Source organism: Crotalus tigris, unplaced genomic scaffold, assembly GCF_016545835.1.
Source record: "Crotalus tigris isolate CLP2741 ecotype Arizona unplaced genomic scaffold, ASM1654583v1 scf7180000017887.1893490, whole genome shotgun sequence".
NCBI lineage: Eukaryota > Metazoa > Chordata > Lepidosauria > Squamata > Viperidae > Crotalus > Crotalus tigris.
The window spans coordinates 620,602-638,127 of record NW_024096704.1 but is presented as its reverse complement, the minus strand read 5'-3'; the positions used below and the strand labels follow the sequence as shown (position 1 = coordinate 638,127).

Here is a 17,526-nt window from a genome sequence, read left to right as displayed (position 1 = left end):
TGTTTATTCCTGGTGTATTTCACAAACAAAACACAAGTTGATTTTCATTGTTGTGCTTAAAGTGCTCAAATAATTTTGATCTCAGATATTAGAATGAAATTTATTATGTGAATAGTGGGTACCCAAAATATGAGCTTTCTCCATAGAGATGGGCATTTTCCACATTTTCTAAGAGACAATATTTTGAAATTCATCTCAAGATATGAGGACACTTTTAAAATTATTGGGTTATATCTTTTTTATTACTATAGAATAATGTTATTTCTTTGTATACATGAGAGCCAGTTTGGTGTGCTGATAAGTATGCCCACATAGAGTTATGCCCCTGCAGAAGATATAGCAAAAATGCCTACTTGTCCTTCTATTTGCTAGATTATCCACTTTGTACATCTTAGTTCCACACACTTCTGGATGGGTGTTTTGCTTTTGAGAGACCATATTTTATGTGTGCATAAAAGAGGAAAAAACTTTTTCTAGAAATGTAAGTAAAGAATTACTAACAACTCATTCTCACCTGCAGGGTGTGTTGATGACATCATAACAGTGCTAGCTGAGGAACATGGATGCTTGGAGATTCTGAAGGTCCGAATTTCTTAATTATAAATTATAATTATAATTTTTTCTTGAAGCATAAACCAAAATATTTAGTAACAATGTCTTTAAAGAAACTCCTGGATGCTCAGCTTGATTACTCTATGAATGTCCACAGTTACTGGATATTCATTCTTATCTGCTACATTAAAACTGTTTTTGTTTTTTCAGAATTGGCATATAATAAAAAAAAATCTGCTGGGTAATAGTCCATGACCATAATAAAGATTGATTGAAAATCTGTTGCAGTATATTTAGTTGATTTTTTTCAGTATAGCAGATATAGTTTATATACCTGTTCTTGATTGTAAATCAGAAGAATATTTATCTTTAATTCATTTTGAAAGAAACTGCCTAATTTTTTTGGCACATTTTGCTTAGTCTTTGTATATAACATGCAGACATAGCCTACTTGAATGTAGGCACATTTCTCAGATGTTGCTCCAGCCTTGTTGAAACTGTCACTTTAGAATTAAGATTTGCTCCAAGTCCATCTGGGTGTCACTGAAAGTGGAACCTTTTGAAAGAGTATTTGCTATCCTTAATTTATTTAACTTTTAATTAGTCATATAGGTTCATTTGTTGATCTTATTTTACTAGATTTTTAATCATTTATATATTTTTCATCATGGCAATTACAATTGCTCCTTGTTTTGCAACTTTGATTAGTTATTGGTTTTAATTTATTTATATATGTGGATGTTTATGGCTATTGTAGCTGTCCATTCTTTTGATTAAATCATATAAACCATCTATATTGATTTGATATGAATAAATGAGTTAACTAAATTGAAATTTATATTTTACACACTAGGAAGTTCCTGAAAATATTTTAGCTCTACTTAAGAAATGTCTTACATTCCATCCTTCCAAACGGTAAGTGTACCTTACAAATACATTAGATAATTAGACTTGAAATAAGCAGAACTACAAAAGTTACATATAGTTTGTTCCTTTGTATTTTATAAAATGAAAACCATGGATATATCAGTCTACTTTGAAAACTGTATGTCCATTAAGTTTAACAAGCTTTTTGACCATACCTAAACTATGATCAAGCATATTTAGACTTGCAGTTCTTTAAGCGTGGACCAAAAGGAAATCATAGATATCAAATAACCACGACTTGTGAATTTTTTTAAAACAAAAAACTTCAGTCACATTTTACAGTTCTAGTTAACATCTAGAAATAAATTATAGATTCAACAAGTTGTGTTGCCAACATAAGCAATAAACAACCAAGAAAGGAGAAGAACCAAGCTCAGAGAGCAGCAAGGACCCCCATTTCAGCCCTGAGCTACAAATAGGTTCCTTTATTGCTAATTGATATTGTTTGATCTTTGACTGTATTATATTCAAGAAGTGTTCTTACGATACCTCTCCTAATTATGCAAGCACTGCCACCCTTCTTTGTGTTTCATGACTACAGTAATAAACAGTGAGATCACTGACTGAAAATGTCCAGGCCTAGTCCATCTCAAATTGATGATGCCTGAAATGTCAGTCTGTAGTCAATTCATTTCATCTTTCACTGTCTTCACTTTTCCTATGTTCATGCAGAATTCTTATTCTGTCTTTGCAAATTTGGATTTTCTTTTTCTGCATGGGTAACATCATCAACATCATCAATGAGGGTGCTTACTGAAAGGTGATTGAAGGTTTGGTGAACTGATGTAAGGAAAACAGCCTAGATTTAAATACGGGAAAAACCAAAAAGATCATTGTCGAGTTCAGAAAAAGCAGGCACAGCCACACTTCTCTGTGCATCAATGATTCATCTGTGGAGATGGTTACCAGCATCAAATTCCTGGGTGTGCAGTTAACAAGTAGGCTGGCTTGGTCGCTCAACAGTGAGACACTGGTGAAGCAGGCACAGCAGCCCCTGAATTTTCTGCATTGCATGAGAAAAGCACATCTTCCTTCTCTCATCCTTACCACTTTCTACAGAGGGACCATTGAGAGCATCCTGTCATACAGCATCACAGTCTGGTTTGGAAGCATCACTGCTTCAGACAGGAAGGCAGTGCAGAGAGTGGTGAGGATGGCTGAAAAGATTTTTGGCAGTTCCCTCCCTTCCATCCAGGACATAGCAGAGAAGCGTTGCTTGAGCAGGGTCTGTAAGATTGTCTGGGACATTACACATTCTCTTCACGACCTGTTTTCCTTGTTACCCTCTGGGAGGAGGCTCCGTGGTATCTGAAGCAGAACATCCAGTTTCAGTCACAGTTTTGTTCCATATAGTATTAACCTTGTGAATTCTCAAAAGCTTTCTCCTTCTGTTATATATTCAAGATGGACAGTGATTAATATTTATATGTTATTTACATGTAAGAGTATAGGTCTATACATATGTTGTATATTTTATGTTTAAATGTGTGTTATGTATGTGTACACTTTTGAGAGAAGCAACTAAATTTCATTTTTGATGTGTGCCATTGTGCCCACAGTAAAAAATGGCAAGGTTGTCTGCCTGCCTCTACTACATATTGTATCGTGAAGCCTTTAATCTATCATAAACATATTAGTATTCCAAAAAATCCTCAGCTTTTCTCAGTAGTATGTGAAGTACTGCATCCAAACTGATAGCTCAACATCTGCCACTAGATTGTCAGTCATTTTATATTTTATTCCTATGTGACTTTCTTAGTATACAGGAATAGTTTACCATTGTCTTCTCTTAAATAGTATGGAATTCCTTTCTGTTCTCATAAAATAATCTTCTTCCTCCAAATTCTTCCTGTATCACTACTGACCAGGATAAATAGCTGACCAGTCTGGCTGACCTTCACATTATGGCTGACCCTTTTGGGATTATATATACTGGAATGTGCTCCTGGCATTTTTTACTCATTACTCTCAGCAGCAATGCACACATATATACCAAACCATGATGAGGCAGCAAAGCAGGACTTGGGAGTTGGGGTAGATTGTAAAATTGTATCATCAGTTTTAATTTAATGACACATTGAGTCAGTGCTCATGTGATCCATGCTGCATGCACAAATAGATTATTTTTGTGAGCAGTTGAATACATAAATAATTTGGCCTTGAGGATTGACTATGAGTTAAAGAGTTTGCAAAATATAATGCTGGGTGATTTGCTTTCATTGCTAATTAAAATAGATGCAGTGAAAACAGAGAGCAGTTTATGAAAAATAAGTTTATATATAATACATCTGGGGAAAAGTGCATAGGGCTGTATGAATGAATGTATATATAATATGCATTGTTTGGATTTTTATTATATTTTTGCCTTCATTTCCTTTTTCTATTATATCAGACCTACTCCTGGAAAACTATTGAATGATTCAGTGTTCAGTGAAATTTCATCTTTATATCCAACCTTCCATACACCTGTCAGTTTTTTCTCATCTAATCTAAGATGTGCTCATTTATCTCTTCCTGAGGATATTAATGAGTTATTTCAAGGTAAGGCAACAGGTTCCAGCTATTTCCTTAGTGTTACCAGACTAGCAAGCAGGAGATAATGAGGCCTTTCTTGCCATGAAATCCAGCTGGGTGACCTTAGGCTGGTCACTCCCTTTCAACCCAACTCACCTGACAAGGGTTGCTGTTGTAGGGAAAGTATGAGGAAAGAGTGTTGGTTATGATCGCTGCCTTGTAAAAATAATAAAGTCCGGGTACAATCCATGTTTATTAGTATTGTCCTCTTTCTCCTAAAACATAAGGATAGCATATACCTGTGCCATTTTAATTCTAAAGTTCTTTGATATGTAACTATTTATAACTCTACAACTAATAACTCTTTTGTATCCTGATAATTGTAGATTTCAGATGCTCACATGAATGTTTCATGCCTAGTTATGTGAACTGAAATCCCAGGCTGTAGATTTTAATGAAATGTTTGCTGGGCAGTTAGATTACAGCCAACAGTAAGGAAAATGATCATATGATAGCATACAAGAAAAACCATAAGATCCACAGTGATATGTTCAGTCCCCAGCCTTTTCAATTAAATAAATTCTAGGTAAGAGAATGAGACCTGAAAGAGTTGTGACTTTTTAAACAGTGCTACTTTGGATGAATTTAGTGGGTTAATTACACCTTTTATTCTGTTTGGTAAGGTTTTTTTTAAAAAAAAAAAAGATTTTCAGATTCATTCAAAAGAAAACTTTATTGTGCATACATGTTTAAAACATTTGCATTTGGGCTGGTATCTTCCACATGAATCTATAGTTCTTATCGTCCCCATCTATCATGGGCATTAGTCATTAGATTTAAGATGATGATTTAGGTTCAGTTTTTCTGAAGACACTGATTTGGGAAAATGGGTGATACTATTCTTACTATAGTTTATGGAACAGACATACACATTTTGGATTAATTTAGTACTCATCTTGCATTCTATTATGTTATTGCTGTTGTATGACATGAGATTGAAGATAAACCCAGTTTGGTGAATGAATGAAGTATTGAATTGCTAACAAATTGTTATGGAAACATTGGCATTCTTCCTACAGGGCAGCCAATAGATTGTCCAGCTGGTTTCCTTTTCTTACAATTTTCCCTCCTGCTTAGAGAGAAAATATTGTTTCTGTTTGCTAACACAGGAAGATTTTATCTGCAAACCTTTTATTCAGTTTTCAGGGGAAAAAAATACATGTTTTTGAACCTAGAGAAAAGAAAGGTGCATGAAAATGGATATAATAATTGTCTTTAATAGTTGTCCTTGTTTAATTCTATTAATAGAGGAAAGTTCTGATTATCTAGCAGAAAGGACAATTGAAGAAGTTTATTATCTTTGGTGCTTGGCTGGAGGTGACTTGGAGAAAGAGCTTGTCAACAAGGATATCATTCATTCCAAGCCTCCCATCTGCACACTTCCTATGTAAGATATACAGGCGGAAGGGGAAAGGAGAGCACTCTGTTTTGGGGAATAAAATCAAGAAAGAAATATATAAATGATAAAATGAAACTGGCTTTTAAAAAGGAACAGGGCCAACAGTCTGAAAGTCTAGTTCTGAAAGTTGAAGTTGCCTACCCCTGAACTAGTTGCATTATTCACTATTTGCACTTTCTGTTTCCTTGAAAAAGTATGGGAATTTGTAGAAAGATCTTCAGAGGTACTCTCTGCAGACATACAGATTCAGTTAAAATATTTCTCAGCTAAACATTTAATTGTATTGATTTTATTTATTTCCATTTCTATAGCTGCTCATTGCAGTCAATGACTTAGTTGCATGATTAATATCATGCAGCTAAACAATTTAAAATTAAGATATAGGTGCCTATAGGTGGGTAATCACTTGAAATAGAAATACCCACCTATCCATTTGAAGACAGGTAACAGCAAAAGCTGTTTGCATTTGCAAAATTAACTATACTTATTTTGATTAGCATCCTCAACTTCTCAAATATACTGTATTTTCTGGCGTATAAGATGACTTTCTAAACCATGAAAATCTTCTCAAAAGTTGGGGGTCGTCTTATACGCCCAGTTGTCTTATACGCCGGAAAATACGGTACTTTTTTATGTGTAAATTATGTTAATTAACAAGCAGAAGCAGAGTAAGATTATGTCCCTAAATGTATGAAACTGCAGACTGATCAAGTGTCAGTATAAATACAATGAAAGCAGTTCTATTGAATATGGGGGGGAGAAAAGCCTACATGAGCTAATGCTTATTTATTTATTTATTTATTTATTTATTTATTTATTTATTTATTTATTTATTTATTTATGAATGAGACTTATATTCCGTTTTAAGTGCAAGCACTCTCTAAGCGGTGTACACCAGTAAGCAATGTATATATATATTTACATTGCCCCCAACAATTTGGGTCCTCATTTTACCTACCTCGGAAGGATGGAAGGCTGAGTCAACCTTGAGCCGGTGAGATTTGAACCGCTGACCTGCTGAACATAGTCAGCTAAAGTGGCCTGCAGTACTGCACTCTAACTGCTGTGCCACCTCGGCTCATTGTTGTTACGTTGAAATTTGTTTTCCTTTTTCTTTTTTATTCCTAGTTTTTTGTTTGAAGATGGGGAGAGCTTTGGACAAGGGCGTGATAGAAGTTTCCTTTTGGATGATACAACTGTGACGCTATCACTGTGTCAGCTCAGGAATGTAAGATATTGTGATTCCTTAAAATAAAATATGGATCATTTATATATTTTATCTGTGTTAGACAAAGTTCTGTAGTCAGTATTATCAGTATTATTACCTTGTACAAACTAAGAAAAAAGTAGTTTGAAAACAAGTTAGGCAGCAAATAAATTTAATAAGTAAATAATAAAACATTGTTTTTGTCAATTGTTGACTATGTTAAATGGATATTTTTCTAACTGGAAATTTATATAATTTTTATAGAGATTGAAAGATGTTGATGGAGAAGCATTTTATCCATTGCTTGAAGATGAGTAAGTATATAAAATAAATTTTCTGTTTGAGAGGAGAGGAATCACTTAGATTCCCAAGAAACTGATTGTTGATTCCCGTAGGTCAGCCATTAATAGTGATTAATAGTAGTTGTATTGTGTTTCTTAATATTACATAGAACAAAGTATTTGTAATATATTATATAAAGTTATTTTATAATAAATTAGGAAATTAAATCAATCAGGCTTCAGTTTATAAAAAGGAAATTGAATTTGTTTTTCACTATACACCCAAGGTGAATATTTCAATTATTTCATTCCGTAGTTTATTTTTATGATTTCTTCTGTTTAAGACATAATACTTTAAGAACTATTTCTTCTGTTGTTTTTTCAGCCAATCAAATATACCTCATTCAAATAGTAACAATGAATTATCTGCTGCTGCCAAACTTCCTCTTATTATTCGAGAACGGGATACTGAATATCAACTAAATAGGATTGTCCTATTTGACAGACTACTGAAGGTGTGTGGTTTAGAAAGGCATCAAATGCTGTCCTAATTTTGGCTTTATCCATTTAATTTGATTAGTTTTGCCATTAACTATGATATTGGCCTTAGTCCTATTTGATATCAGATTAATGCATTTGATCTATAGTATCTTTCAGTGTATTTATACATATGTATATGTATATGTATATATACACATATACATATATATATACATACATACATACTTGTTTTCTGAGGTTTTCGCGGGTGTTTGTATGTAGGTCTTTGGTTGTTCGGGTTTTCTCCAGTGTAAAATTGGAAGTGTCTTGGCGACGTTTCGACGAAGTCCCATTCGTCGTCTTCAGGCTGGTGTCTTCAGCTTCGTGCTCCTCGAAGCACAAAGCTGAAGACACCAGCCTGAAGATGACGAATGGGACTTCGTCGAAACGTCGCCAAGACACTTCCAATTTTACGTGGGAGAAAACCCAAACAACCGAAGACCTACATACATACATACATACATACATACATACATACATACATACATACATATTCATTCATTCATTCAATAACACAATCTTTGATCTCCGGGAGAGATATAAACCAGTTTATGTTAAATGTTAAAAATATGCTATTAAAAGTATGAAAATATTACTAATACCAAATTGATGTTATTTCTAGGCCTATCCATATAAAAAAAATCAAATTTGGAAAGAAGCCAGAGTTGACATTCCCCCTCTTATGAGAGGTTTAACTTGGGCAGCATTACTTGGAGTAGAGGTAAGATTAAGAGAGAGACACAAGAATTGTTTTGTCTTGTCTATGCAATATATTCCAACCCTACCTTTTAACTTCCACAAAACATTGGAAATTAGCCTCTGCAAATAAAATCACAACTGACTACAAAATATTAATGAAAAAACAGAATCTGCAGTTTTGGCCCGAAACTATAGCAATGATGCAATGGCACAATTCTTTTGCACCCAGTATATGGAAGTGCAGCATCAAAGTAGAATTTAAAGGTTGAGTCTGGGAAGTAGACAGATAATTTTGAATTCTTATCTAAACTACATTTGCAATTTGGCACTCCTAATTATCACCTCTTCTTTGAGATATACTATTTGAGCTCTGGCTGAATAAATTCTTAGAAGAATCCTAATACTTACAGTGAAGTTCTTGATGCTCCCTGAGCTTGGTGTTTGCTTGCAGGAATTTCATTAGCTGACTAGGTAACATCTTTAGTGGAAGAAATGTTTGCTCACTCTTGACCTATTGGTGGGAAATTGTTATCTCTTTGGTATTTCTTTGATTAGGTGGTTGTTTACTTCTTGATTGTTTGTCTCAATAGATAATTTTTTGATTACGCTATTGGTACTGTATTTTTCTGAGATTTATCTTGGTGTTAATCTGTCCTTAATTGCTAGACAGTAGTTGTTGGGTTTTTTTTTTAGCATTTTAAATAATTCTTTTGAATGCTGAAAGTGTTGTTCATCTCTATATACCTGTGAATGGCTGATTTGTCTTAATTGCCAAGCTCCTAGGAATTCCATAGCATTTTTAAATTTATCTTGATCTAGGCTACCCAAAGTTTCCCAGTTGAAACTATGCTAACTTGGTCCATGTATTTTGAAATTAAGGAGGTTTTCATCCTGTTTTCTGAATGCTAGTTGTGCTGGTGGATACACACTACTAGCCTTCTCCCTGTCTGTCCTATATAGTGGCTGTATAGTAGTCTTCACACTGCATGTTGTAGATGATTCCTGATTTTTCTTCTTGAACTACTGCAAGTTTTTTGTTGTTTAATTGAGATTTTCTAGGGAACTTTGGTAGGTTTGTGTGCTACGATGCCATGTAGTTTTAATAGTCTGTTGGTTGTTTCTGAGATTTTTCTTTGGCAGTGTTAAACTAAAATTTACAGTGTCTTCATTTTAGGGAGATATTCAAGCAAAATATGATGCTATTGATAAGGACACTCCTATTCCTACAGATAGACAGGTAGGTTTTTTGTTCTTTTAAGTGTCATAAGCTTTTGGAATCATAATGTAGGAGCTGACCAGGCTGAGCCCAACGAAGGGGCCAAACATCCAACAGTGTTGAGTTCCTTCGTGCCCACAAGAGATCTAACTCCAGCCCACCTTGAATTTCATTGACTCTTTATCTACTGCCAATGTGTTTGACCATTAGTAGTTCAGAGAATGTTATTTGAACCACCTTGCTTTCTGATTTCTTGTGCCTACACATTGAAGTCTTTCCAAATACTAGTTAATAGTACTTATTAATAAAATAACATTGCTACTATAGAAATTCCATTACAGTGGAACTATTATTACTCTGTTTAATATATTTGGAATTAAAATTTCTGTACAGTTAGGAATACATTGTGTGACCCATAAATTTGTACTTTAACCAGTCCTCCCTCCCTCTTTCTATCCTTCTTTTATTTTCAAATTAATATAACCATCCATAACTAACAAATAATTTATGCAGCAGCCAAAATGGAAAAAAAAAACAAGTAGCACAACAATTAACCATTATACAGTTTCAACCATCCACCTGAGACTCCATAACAACTCCAGATTTTCAAGGATTTATGAAAAGTCAGCAAGTCTAATCTCTAGGGGGAATATTGTTCCAGAGGTGGGTGCCACAATTTAAAAGAAACCCTTCCTGAGTCCTGCCATATGATACTCCCTGGAGAATGCTTGTCCTGTCAAATCTTGCAGGACTTGGATATAAATAACCTGGTCCCAAGCCATGAACAACTTTGTAGATAACTACCAGCACCTTGAACTGAACCTAGAGGCATACTGGTAATCCATGAAGCTTACATAGCAAAGTGTAAAATGAATCAAATGAGAAGCACCTATAACTGCCTGTTAATCAACAGAAAACTGACATATCTTATAGAATGGTCATGTTTTATGTAAGAGTCAATTCTATAATACCATATCAAATGTAGTCAAAATTATTGGAGTTGTATCCATTTATGCAGTAACTTTTTAAATATTTAGCTATGGAAGATCTGCTATAGCAGATTTTTGTTAAAGTTATGGAGAACTTATACTTCTTTATGCCTGCAATATATTATATATTTACAAAGTTTTATTCTCGAGCTTTTTAGTTGAAAAACTATAATAAGACTAATGGTGGTGATAGCTGTGAAATTATACCTATTTCCAGTTTATTCCCATATGCAAGATCATAAAGAGAAAAAACTCATTCTGCCTTTCTTTTCCCGTAGTAATGACTTTAATCTTCTTGAAATTGAATATTATGCATGAAGGACAAATAATCTCTCATATTTCTCCTATGATAGAACTCTGCCCTTTGATCTTCTCCCAAGTGCATATAATAGGATTTTACTACTTCAGATGCTCTGGTTTCAGTTCAATCTATAATTGGGGGCAAGGGAGAAGTCCTAGTAATTATATTTCAAGTTTATGGAGAGCTTGGGAATAGCATTTTTAGGTCCTTTGTAAGTCCATTACTATAAGGATTAGAAAATGCAAATTGATATTGATGGGAAAATAAGAGTTGAACACTTTTGCAAGGTAAACTATGAAACTATGGCATTCAGTTAGTATCTAAGGAACACTTAGTGAGTCTTTATGTTGTCTCTCTTTATATTTTCCTATTTTGTCTTTCTATTCAAAGGATTTATACTCATAAGAAAATGCATTTCCAAATGTTCCCTGTCCAGATATTTGGAACCTAGAATAAACCTTTTTTCTCCCAATTTGAACTGTAGAAATTTGGAGGGATTTGGCACCTAGTCTCCTTTTATGGCTTGTTCTGTGCTTCTTCTTGTTGCCTACATTGTAGATTGAAGTTGACATCCCTCGCTGTCATCAGTACGATGAACTGCTGTCATCACCAGAAGGCCATGCAAAATTTAGGCGGGTTTTGAAAGCCTGGGTAGTTTCTCATCCTGATCTTGTATACTGGCAAGGTTAGTTCAGTTGGCTCCTTTGGTTAGCAGTTACGTTTTGCAGAGTTAATAAACTAAAACATACAAATGATGCAGTAATTACTCTCAGTTCATTCTACATTCTACCGGCTCTTTTTAAAAAGGTATGTATATTTGCAATGTAAACAGTTGGTTCTTGCATTGCTTCCAGTGAATAAGTTTATTAATTGGTTTATAGATTTATAGACCACTTTGGTCAATTGACTCTAAGCAGTGTACAAGAGGAACAGCCAAAGTCACTACAACATTCAAAGTAAAACAGTAATGTATAATAAAACTATTATAGAATATAACCGCAGTTAAGAATACAATCAAGCTAAGGAATAATAAGATCATTCCTGGGGGTAGAAGCTCCACATCAATCAAATCCCAAAGGCCTTGAAGAAGAGCTGAGGTTTCACGAGCTTGGCAGAGTGGAAGCTATCCTTGCCCCAGGGAAAGTTGAGGAGCCCTTATGGAAGGGGAATCCCTTCCTCCTCCTTCCCCCAGAGAATGCTGAGTTTCACACCTCAGGTGGGGACCTTTGGCAGATATTCTTTGTTAGTGTAGAACTGTAGTGTTATTTTAATAGCTAAACAGAATATCCACATATCTGAATATAATTCTATGGCTAGGGCCCTATATCTCACATTGTGGCTTAGGGCTAAGAATGATCCAGATTATTGGGATGAAGCATATTTTTTCAGAGAAACTGCTCTAGTATTTATGACTGAAACCACTGAATCTTCTTAGAAGCGGTGCTTTTTTGTTAAAAAAAAAAAAGGTGCTGGAACTCACGCACATCATACATCCGCCTTGCCTACCCTACAAGGTTCCATCCAAAAAAGGTGCCGGAATTCCGTTCTGGGCGTTCTATGAGAAAAAAAGCCCTGCTTAGAAGTATGGTAGAACTGAGCTCTAAATTTCTGATTTTAGATTTATTTGAGATATGAAGCTTTTCAGAAGATGGTCATAAATGGCTACCCCTCCAAACCTATGAATTTATTTATCAATTTACTTGGTGACTGCATCACATATGATAGCTTTGAAAGTGGCCTACTGTATATCTGTAAATAACTTCTGCACAATATTTAACTATATAATAATGATAAAAACTGTATAATAATTTTTATCTTCTGGATATTCTCAACCTCTGTTGACTGTTCAATATTTTTATATAATTATATCTCCTTGTAGGTCTTGATTCCCTTTGTGCACCTTTCCTGTATCTAAATTTCAACAATGAAGGTAAACATTGTCTTTATGAATATTGAATTTATGCATGCAGTGCATTAAATCCTGATTAGCTCTATGTCTCTGTCTCATGCATATTATATAACAATTCGTGAGTTTGCCACAATACATAGGCTGGGATACTTTCAAGACTATCTGTCTCCAACTATCTTGCCCACCTAACTAGATCAAACAGGATTGGCATGTTCTGGGTTAGTTAGTTAACTAGTGTCATCTTATGGCAGTCGGGAAATATGCCATTTCTGTCACCATGCCTACCTTGTGAGACAATATCCCTTGAAATTCAGATTGCCCCAGTCCAGCTTATCTTTAGAAAGACCCTGGTTCTTCTCCCAGTATTGGACCAGGTATTATCCAACCCCCTTTTACCATGTGAGGTGTGATTTGCCTCTAGCATGTCATGTTTTTAATAGCTTTAATTTAGTCAAGTGTTTTTAACTCTGAGTTAACTACCCAGAATGGGTGAATCAGTAAATAGGTGACCATAATGAAGGAAGGAAGGAAGGAAGGAAGGAAGGAAGGAAGGAAGGAAGGAAGGAAGGAAGGAAAGAAGGAAGGGAAAGAAAGAAAGAAAGAAAGAAAGAAAGAAAGAAAGAAAGAAAGAAAGAAAGAAAGAAAGAAAGAAAGAAAGAAAGAAAGAAAGGAGGGAGGGAGGATAGTGAAATCAGATAAATTATAACTTCAACTAATAGTTGTTTTCTCATACTTGGTCTATGCATGGGGGTTTATGTAATTTTTCACCTTTTTGTGGAATATAAATGTTAATGAAGAATTCTGTTTGTTGCATTTCCAATATGATTTCAGGGACTTGGATCTAGACTAAATCAAATTAATTAAATTCCACTGATAAAAGTATAAATGTTCTGTTATATTGTATATATTTAAATCTGGATCCAACTGTAGTGTATCTATAAGTTTGCTTAATCTTTGAAAGTACAGATGGACCTCGACTTATGAACACAATTGAGTCCAAAATTTCCATTGCCAAGCAAGACAGTTGTTAAGTGAATTTTTGCCCCATTTTAGAATCTTTCTTGCCATAATTATTAAGTGAAATCACTGCATTTGTTAAATTACAAACCTTACAACGTTAAGAACCTGGAATTAAGGAGAAACGTCCTAACAGTGAGGACAATTAACCAGTGGAACAGCTTGCACAGAGCAGAAGCTGTGGGTATTTCATCACTGGAGGTTTTTAAGAAGAGACTAGAAAGTTACTTGTCTGAAATGGTATAAGGGTCTCGGCCTAGAAGACCTCCAAGATCCTTTCCAGCTCTATTCTGATTGATTGATTGATTGATTGATTGATTGATTGATTGATAGTAACACAGTTGTTAAGGAATTCCCCATTGACGTTGCATGTCAGAAGATCGCAAAAGATGATCACATGACCCCAGCACACCGCAACTGTCATAAGTTGCCAAGAATCTGAATTTTGATCACGTGACCATGGGGATGCTGCAACAGTTGTAAGTATGAAAGACGGTCATAGGTCACATTTTTCAGTGCTGTTGTAATTTCGAACAGTCACTAAATGAATGGTTATAAGTCAAGGACTATCTGTATTTTTAAGTTTTACAGAATTAAATGGGAACAGTTTAACATTGTTTTCAATTTGTTCTAACAATTGTAATGGTTGGATAAAAAGCTATCTCTCTTTCTGGTTCTTTTTTAGCTTTGGCCTATTCCTGCATGTCTGCTTTTATTCCAAAATATCTCTATAATTTCTTTCTAAAGGATAATTCTCATGTTATTCAAGGTAGGTTTTCTGCTATAAATCTGATTTAAAGCCTTTAAATGCCTATATACATGTTTTATCTTTTGTAGTTTTCAATTTATAATCAGCTTTGAGATCTAGTGGAAAATACCATACCACAAAAAATTTTTAAAAAAACCACCAAAAGTGCAGCTACTACTAACTTGAAACAGCTGCAGTTGCTGAATTGCAGCATGCAGTTTATTTTGAATTTCCCTAATAAAGCTATGCACTGATCTATTATTTTGATAGTATTATTATTCATAGATTATATATTGTTTCTTGTATTGTTGTGATTTTTTAAATTATTTTAATAGTAAATATTTTGTTAATTCTTTCCTGGAATTCTGTTGCAATGGTGATTTCGTAAAGCAAAATTCTTGAGGCTGAATTCTTGCTGAAATCATTTCCAAATAGTCTTACCTGTTTATCTTTCTTCCAGAATATCTTACAGTATTCTCCCAAATGATTGCATTCCATGATCCTGAACTGAGTAACCACCTCAATGAAATAGGTTTCATCCCAGATGTAAGTGGAAATGCTTTTTATATATTTTAATACAGGCAGAAACAGCAGAAAGTTTAATCATCTATATTCACATATCATGGTCCAAAAACAAATTCAATACCAGAATCAATCAAACTCTGATAGCAGCTATTGAGCAGTCAAAATCTGCAAGATGTGCCATTTAAAATGATTTTCAAAGAAATATTATAATTATCATTTTCTTCATTTCTTCTCACAGTCTTAATGGCATCTAAATTGCCAATGCAGGTAGTCCTCAAGTTATTACCAATCATTTTATGATGCTTGAAGTTACAACACCCGTGGTACAGGTGCTTTACATGGCCAAAAAAGCACTTTCAGCTCTTGTCTGCTCCCCATGGACTGCAGGATGTTCCATGGTCATTTATCATGATTCAAGGTGCTTTTTGACAGTTTCCACTAAAAAAAAGATCATTCAAATAAATAGATTCACTTAATAACCACAATGTTCACGTAACAATATTAAAAAAAAGTACTCTTGTTACATGGGTGCCTCAGTTTGCGGCTGGATTTCTGCACCAATTACAGTCATAAATCAAGGGCTACTTAAACTTATTTCTGCATTTACAGCATATAGTTTCCTGCTTTTCTGCATATATTCCTGTTGTAATTCAATGGCTTGGGAGGAGAGATCATTGTCCTGCCTATGCCTACCCATATATTAAATAAGTAATACTCATCTTTCATTGAGAAGTTTAAGTCACATCAGTAAGTTTTTAATGTCCTATCATTAGAATTGAATGTGGACTTAAATTTCTGAATAGAAGTTTACTTCCGGCATTGATTTCATATATAGAGAGATTTAATATGCAGTCTTGTACAGTTTAATTTGTGCAATTTCACATTTTAACTTGTATAATGTAGACATATTTGACAGAATTCTTAGAAATGTTTTCTGTATTGCTCTATCATTCACTAGAAAATAAAATCTGTACTTTATTTCAGTACTTGGCACTTTCCAGAATCCATGAAAATGAAGTATATACACTTAGCAATACTATTTTCATGCTTGAAAACTAATTCTGTCAGATCAAACTGATTAATCTTGTGGGTTTTTCCTGCATGAAGAGGATGTTCCCTGTATGCTCCTTAATCTTGTCTATAAATAACAGAATAACAAAGTTGGAAGGGACCTTGGAGGTCTTGTAGTCCAACCCCCCTGATCAGGCAGGAAACCCTATGCCAGACATGTCAAACTCGCAATGTCACATGACATCGCATGACATATCGCGACTTTTTCCCCATTGCCGGCAATGGGGTTGGTGCAGTTTCGGAGTGACGCATCTGGCCTGTGAGCTGGCAGTTTGACATGCCTGCCCTATACCATTTGAGATAAACGATTATCCAATCTTTTCTTAAAGAAATGAACTGGAAATTATAAGAAAGAAGTCCTAATCTAAGGATCAGGCAGACACTTACTTTTTGACCTTTATGAGATCTCATTGCACCTGAAAATAAAAAATCAAATATAACCATTAAAAATACAGAAGAAAAACAGTGATATAAAATGAAACTTGACTGAAATTTATTCTGCGTTCCCAAATTGTTCTCTGTTGAGCAATTTGAAAAATTCCTTAGAAAGGGGGGATTTTCACAGCATTGTTGTGGATGAAACATCCTAATGCAGAAGCATAAAACTATTCTATTAACTATGGATTACACTTTATTACTGCCCATTGTGTTGTGGAGAACAATAGAGGAATCTTCTCTAAACAAATACTGTGACAAGATAGTCAGTGTTTCTCAACCTTGACAATTTTAAGGCAATGCTGGCTGTGGAATTCTGGGAGTTGAAGTCCACATGCCTTAAAATTGTCAAGGTTGAGAAACACTGAGATAGGTAGCTTGCTCTTAACTTGCTTATACCTGGTGAGACGGGTAGGGGGCAGTGTGTACTAAGAAAAGTACAGGAAGTCCTCACCTCACCAAATAAGCTTAAGCATATTTAAAAGTCCCTGAATTCAAGCAAATAGGTTTTAAAATCATAATTACAATATTTGTGGAAAAGTATAATAATAATACTTTATTATCAATTCAACACCATCAATAAGTTTAAACAGTTGCAGAATGAGTGATCGTTATGTGAGGGCCATCTTATAAGCAGCACTAAAATATAATCAGACTCTACTTCGGAAATTTTGAATTCTAGTTTGGGTAGGATATCATAATAGAGATTTGAAACCACAATCCTGATTTAAACTACTCATATATGTTATAAGTTAGGCTTGCAGAATTCCAACACTAATGTGATTGAAAATTTACAATGATCTACTCTAACAACATATTCTTTTTTCTCCCATGTTGTTGTTATAGCTATATGCTATTCCTTGGTTTCTTACAATGTTCACACGTAAGTATCTTTTCTCATTTTTCATTTACAGATATACTGTATGTTTATTTATCACATGCACATTTTAATATTTTTATTTGGCAGTTTCTAATTTAGAGCATTAATCATTATTAAACACTAAACACTCATTGAAGATGCTTATATCCATCCCGTGAATAAATACAATTGTGCATTTAAAGCAATATTAGTGTAAGTTTGCATTTAAAGCAATATTAGTGAAAACCAGAATTATTTTGGTCATATACATTTCAGG

The 17,526-nt window shown here is 34.3% G+C and overlaps 1 protein-coding gene across 3 annotated transcripts in view; it reads left to right on the top strand.

Annotated features, from left to right (window-relative positions):
* Positions 1-17,526, top strand: part of TBCK (TBC1 domain containing kinase) — an 83,073-nt gene that overhangs the window by 25,208 nt on the left and 40,339 nt on the right. For all 3 annotated transcript variants that reach the window (XM_039344003.1, XM_039344005.1, XM_039344004.1), the window contains exons 8-21: positions 521-582; positions 1,406-1,467; positions 3,872-4,020; positions 5,302-5,440; positions 6,581-6,680; positions 6,924-6,973; positions 7,326-7,455; positions 8,103-8,201; positions 9,354-9,416; positions 11,244-11,370; positions 12,565-12,615; positions 14,297-14,380; positions 14,820-14,905; positions 17,237-17,273. In XM_039344003.1, the coding sequence (XP_039199937.1) occupies positions 521-582; positions 1,406-1,467; positions 3,872-4,020; positions 5,302-5,440; positions 6,581-6,680; positions 6,924-6,973; positions 7,326-7,455; positions 8,103-8,201; positions 9,354-9,416; positions 11,244-11,370; positions 12,565-12,615; positions 14,297-14,380; positions 14,820-14,905; positions 17,237-17,273 (1,239 nt within the window). The remainder of the gene's footprint in view (positions 1-520; positions 583-1,405; positions 1,468-3,871; positions 4,021-5,301; positions 5,441-6,580; positions 6,681-6,923; positions 6,974-7,325; positions 7,456-8,102; positions 8,202-9,353; positions 9,417-11,243; positions 11,371-12,564; positions 12,616-14,296; positions 14,381-14,819; positions 14,906-17,236; positions 17,274-17,526) is intronic.